This window comes from Gekko japonicus, unplaced genomic scaffold (assembly GCF_001447785.1).
Source record: "Gekko japonicus isolate JY-2015 unplaced genomic scaffold, Gekko_japonicus_V1.1 scaffold3114, whole genome shotgun sequence".
Classification (NCBI taxonomy): Eukaryota; Metazoa; Chordata; class Lepidosauria; order Squamata; family Gekkonidae; genus Gekko; species Gekko japonicus.
In genome coordinates, this window is record NW_015169878.1 from 44,816 (window position 1) to 50,316 (window position 5,501).

At 49.2% G+C, this 5,501-nt stretch overlaps 1 protein-coding gene across 2 annotated transcripts in view; it reads left to right on the forward strand.

Moving 5' to 3' along the window:
• LOC107115698 (casein kinase II subunit alpha) overlaps nt 1-3,041 on the forward strand; it is a 40,192-nt gene extending 37,151 nt beyond the window's left edge. The window contains exon 13 of one of the 2 annotated variants that reach the window (XM_015417456.1): nt 1,405-1,520. In XM_015417456.1, the coding sequence (XP_015272942.1) occupies nt 1,405-1,520 (116 nt within the window). Of the gene's footprint in view, nt 1-1,404 lie in introns of both variants that reach the window. The other variant, XM_015417457.1, reaches the window with a different exon arrangement.
• The last annotated feature ends 2,460 nt before the right edge of the window (nt 3,042-5,501 follow it).

Consider the following 5,501-nt stretch of genomic DNA (forward strand, 5'->3'; position numbering starts at 1 on the left):
CGGGATGGGGGGGAACTTACCTCCTCCTGCTTCCTCCTCTTCCTCATAGGTGTGGAGCTCCCTCCCCCCCCTCCCGCGACTATCGCAGGTCCCGCCCCTTGTATATATATATTTTAGAAATGATTTGGAAAATATTTGAACACCTTGTCTTAAAATATTTTATTCATCAATTTAAAATAAAACGTTCCATGAACAATTTTTTTCTTTTCTTTTTTCAATTTTTCCAATTTTTCGGAAAAAACCCAAAAAAGGCTTCAGGAAAAAAACGGGGGTAAATGGGGGTTTTTCCGAATTTTTCCGGGTTTTTCCCGGGCCTTCACATCTCTACTTATAAAGCCTTCTACAATTGTGTTGAGGTTTGAGAATTATTTAATAAATTCCGTATGACGTTTTTGAAGCGGCTCCGACTTTGATAAAGGGCGAGCACCAAAACAGGGTCAAGCCGGCCGTCTATCAGTCCGACTTTGCGAGCGTAGTCAGTTAAGTGACATTCTGCAAATGAAATCAGTCGGACCTTCCAGAGTTTGAGTAACGCATGCAAGGACATTGTGGTTTCATAACACCAGGAAACTTTGTTGCTTCTTGTCGCCCCGTGCGGGAGATTTTGTCTCGTATGAATACAAGTCATACACCTTTTTTTTGTAGTTTCAGTGAATGATGGGCACTTATATTTACTCTTTATAAGTAGTTTATTGTGGATTTGAGCAGTCTTCCCTCTAAGCTGAGTGAGCTGCCCCTTGAGGGAGATTTTGTCTCCTATGAATTTTTTTTGTAATTTCAGTGAATGAGGGGCACTTATATTTACTCTTTATAAGTCATTTATTGTGGATTTGAGTAGTGTTCCCTCTAAGCTGAGTGAGCGTGAGCTAGCTCACAGTTTTTTAGCCTCCGGCTCACACATTTTTGTCTCAGCCCAGGAAGGATGGGGCTCCAGAGCAAACTAATTTATGCAGCAGCCAAATCACTCCCTCACAACTTTGATGCCACAAAGCTCACAAAGTAGAATTTTTGCTCACAGGATTCCACAGTTTAGAGGGAGCATTGGAATTCAGTACAGTTCATGATCTCGGTCAGGGTCTGTTCCCTCTAAGCTGTGGAGTCTTGTGAGCAAAAATTCTACTTTGTGAGCTACGGGCCTTAAAGTTGTGAGCGAGCAATTTGGCGACTGCATAAATCAGTTTGCTCTGGAGCCATCCTTCCTGAGCGAAGACAAAAATCTGTGAGCCGGAGGCTAAAAAACTGTGAGCTAGCTCACACTAACTCAGCTTAGAGGGAACACTGGCCTTGGTGTGTTTTATATCTGACTGTTACCATGATCGTCTCTTCCGTTTATCTTGCTGAGACAGGACAAGCCCATTCCCCTTCCTAATTCTTTTGCTCCCCTCTTTTATTTCTCTCCCGCAGGGATTTCTTCAGTGCCAACGTCTTCACCTCTCGGGCCACTGGCGGGCTCGCCTGTGATCTCTGCTGCCAACGCCCTGGGTATGCCAGTTCCAGCAGCCGCAGGAGCTCAGCAGTAGATGACCGCCACCCGTCTCCCGGACGCCCGACCAGAACCGGGTCGGGCCGGAGGACCCCGCTCCACCCCTTCCCCCGGACAGGAGCCTCTCACGCCCAGTGCTGGGGGGGAGGGGGGGAAGGGTGGGGATATGGAATGCTTTGGAGGAACGATGTCTGAACAGTTGCTTGTGGATTTATAGTAGTTCAGTCATAAAAAAAACGATTATAGGCCCTTTTTTTTTTTCCTTTTTCTTTTTACTTGAACTTTTTCGAAACTCAGGGGAGTCCCTGAGAGAACCCACGGAGGGGAGTGCTTTGTGGACGATTCTTCCTCATTCTGCTCACCGCGTCCCGTTCCACCTGAGATGAAGCAGCGGGGCCCTTCCCTCCCCAATCTCCAGGCTTTCTTCTTGCCGACTCGGGGCTCTTGCCCACTGGGGAGGGGAGGGGGAAGAAGAAGTCATTGTGCTCCTTTTCCTCTGCTGGGGGCTGCCAAATACAGGCAGCCAGGTTGGAAGGTTAGAATTCTATGATTCTATAAGGGGGTGGGGGAGTCCTGAAGTACTCATCAGTTCTAATGCCTTTACATTCTGCATTGTAATGTAGCCAAATGGGTGCATTGGGAGGAAATGTCACTCGCAGAGACGGTTTCCCCGGGAAAGAGCAGACAGGCCCTGCCCGTTGGGGATTTCTTGCTGAGAAAATCCGGATCTCTTCCCGCGGGCCACTTGGCTCGCCGATTCATCCTCTTCTCCCCCTGCATGTGGTGTCAATCCAAAGTCTCCAGGTTCCTAACGCATTTAGAGGGAAGGCCAACGACTACCTCCACGGAAGGTGTTCCGGCGTAGGGGAAGGCGATAGATTCCAGTAAGCGGCTCCCAGCCCCCTGCCATCAAGAGGCCTCCAGTTTCCCTTGGCTAGGGATTCTGGAAAGGAACGCATCACTAAAAAGAAATTTAAGCTCCTGGCTATGTGTCTCCACCCAAACTGGACCCTCCCCCCAAACTGATCTGGGGGCCCCGGCCGCCCACCCTCCTCCACGTGCCATGTGATCAGAGATACCCTCGTGTGCGAGATCTTTTTTTTTAAAAGCACGATTCACCGTCTTGTAAATAGACATGGAAGAAAAGAAGCGAGCAGCCTGTGACTCTTTGGGGGGGGACGGGACCGTAGAGCTGCCGGAGAGACTTAACTGTGGAGAACATCTGCTTTACCCCACGTGTATATAGTCAATCTTGTCCTTCCTCTGCCGAACGACCCAACGTTGGAGTTCCTTGCTGTGTAAATAAACTGTTTCCTTTTTTTTTTAATTTATGAAGGGGTTAGGTTTAAGTTGATTGTGCCAAGGGTCTCGCGCCGAGCCGGCGTCGCATTCCGTTTCCCCCCGCTTTGCAGCCCTCGAACCGCAAACAGAGGTTTGGGGAGCTCAGACTGCGGTCTCTTCGTGGTGCACCTTGTTCAGGTGGGTTGTAGTCAGTAATGGGGGCGAAGAAGCCGTTTTTTACAGGGAGGAGCTCACGAGAGAAGCAAGAAAAGAAAAGGATCCTTGGGCATACCTTTTCACACCTCAGCCGCGCTGGGCTTTTAAGAAGGGGAGGGGCTAGGCACTGAAGGCACGCCCCCCCCCCCCCCGGTTCCTTGCGCCAGGCTGTTCAGGGAGTTCAGGCCACTGGCAGGGAGACGGGAAGCGCACCTGTCCCCCTCGCTTCAAGACGTCGGCCTCATTCGACAACCGCCGCGAGGGGCAGATCTCTGTCCAGGAACCCAGTCTTACGGATAATCACCACTTTAATCTATATGCAACGTGGGCTTTGTTTTTTTTTAATTGGGGCTCGGTAACCCCCGCGTCCCTTACTGTTTTGCTTTTGTCAGGACGCTTGGAGGGTACGGGGCGAGCAGGAACACATCACAAAACGAAGAGGCTGGAATCCCGAAATGTCCCCGTGGCCTCCCCCCCCCCGCCCCCTTCCACTGCAACATAAAATTGCAAATCCGTGAACCCGGATCTGCTCTTTGCTCACTGGTGGAGACCCCTGGTGGTTGGGTGGTCACGGTGCATTCTTGCTCTCTGGCGATCATTGTTGTGGGGGGAATTGGCGGTAGCACTTGTGTGGAACATAAGCAGGACTCTTCAAGGAGGTGGCCCATTGCCCTTCGTTTCCCCCACCCCCACCCCTTCCTTTTAATTTGGTGAGCAGGGCACGCGTGCAAGCCCCCCAAAGCCTCACAGCAGCAGGGGAAGCCTAATAGAGAGAAACCTTCGAAGAGCACGCATCCCCAGCGATCACTAAACCTCAAAGCGCAGGGATGAGTGTGGGAAGGTTTCCGGTCCAGGGACTGAACGCCACTGTCTGCCGCCCTGGCGGGCAACCCATGCTGAAAACGAGGAAATTGCAGATTGTTAACAACGCCTGTGTTGTAAATTACCTCATCTGTATACCTTGTATCAGAAGAACACGTCGTTTTTTTTAAAGTTCTCAGCACTTCCTGGTTTTTTTCCTGCATTGTGTTAGATTGGGGGGGGGGTCAAATGCCAATATAATAGACCCATTGGCAACTTTAAAAAGGGTGGTTGTTTTTTTTAAAAAAAAAGCAAGTTTTTTTTTTTTAAACCGTTTGTTTGAAGTGATTTTTGGGGGAGGTTGGAATTTTAGAGTTTTGGTTCTTTTCCTTTGGAATTTATTGGTTGTAATTGTATTGTAATTGTTAAAACAGAAGCAGACTAACCCTTAACTGTGCTGAGAAGAAGTTGTGCCATTGGAGGTCTTTAATTTTTTTAAATAAAATCGTTGAAACAAAGCTATGGTCGGTCGGTAGCATTCCAAAGGCGGTCTGGTTGCATTTCGCACCTGACGGAAGTGTCGAAGGTTGGCTTGCCCTCTGGTCCGGCACAAACGTCTGTCACTTGGTAACTCAGCTCATGGCGGTATGTAGCTCTACAGCCCTGACCTTGGCAGAATTGCTTTATGTTTGAGGTGGGTCGATGTGTTGGTCTGAAGCAGCAGAATGAAGTTTTGAGTCCCCTGGCACCTTTGAGACTCTTCTGGCTCTGTTTCCTGGGAAGAAGAACCGCTTCTCCTCTTGTACCAGTTCTTATATTCCCCAGCCCTCTTCTTCCCTATCTGTCAAAATCGGCACCAAAACTTCCCAAGGCCTTCTGGGGTTTGTAGGCCCCAGCCTCCCCTACTGCTAGCCAGGCTCCCTGGGCCTACTAGGCCCCTGGTGGCACAGCCCAGATCATGACAAGAGACCAACAAAGTTTTATTTTGGGTAGAAGCTTCCGTGTGCACGAGAACAAAGTTTGAGTCCCCTGGCACCTTTGAGACCAATGATGTTTGATTCTGGAAATAAGCTTTCGTCTGCCCAAGAACAAAGTTTGAGTCCCATGGCGCCTTTGACACCCAACAAAGTTTTATTTATTTATGTTTATTTTATTTATTTATATATATATATATATATGGCAAGCCGTGCTGGCAACGACTCACCTACTCTCCCATTGGCCACTGGAGGCGCTGTCTTGCTGTCCTATTGGCCCGGCCCAGCGGCTCCTTCCATTCTTATACCCCCACTTTTGACACGCTGCACCTTGGGAGTTGTAGGTCTCAGCTCTCCCTTCTGCAACCATAGCAAAGGGAATTAGAACTACAACTCCCTGAGGTCATAGGGCATTAGCAGGGAGTAAGTTAAACTTAATCAGTTAAAGTGTTCAATGCAGCTTTGGAATTGAAAGGGGTCGGGGGCAATGCTCCCTCTAAGCCGTGGAGTCTTGTGAGCAAAAATCCTACTTTCTGAGCTACCGGCATTAAAGTTGTGAGCCAGCGATTTGGCTGCTGCATAAATGAGTTTGCTCTGGACGCAGTGTTCCCTCTAAGCCGAGTTAGTGTGAGCTAGCTCACAGTTTTTTAGCCTCCGGCTCACACCTTTTTGTCTCAGCTCAGGAAGGAGGGCTCCAGAGCAAACTAATTGATGCAGCAGCCAAATTGCTCACTCACAACTTTAAT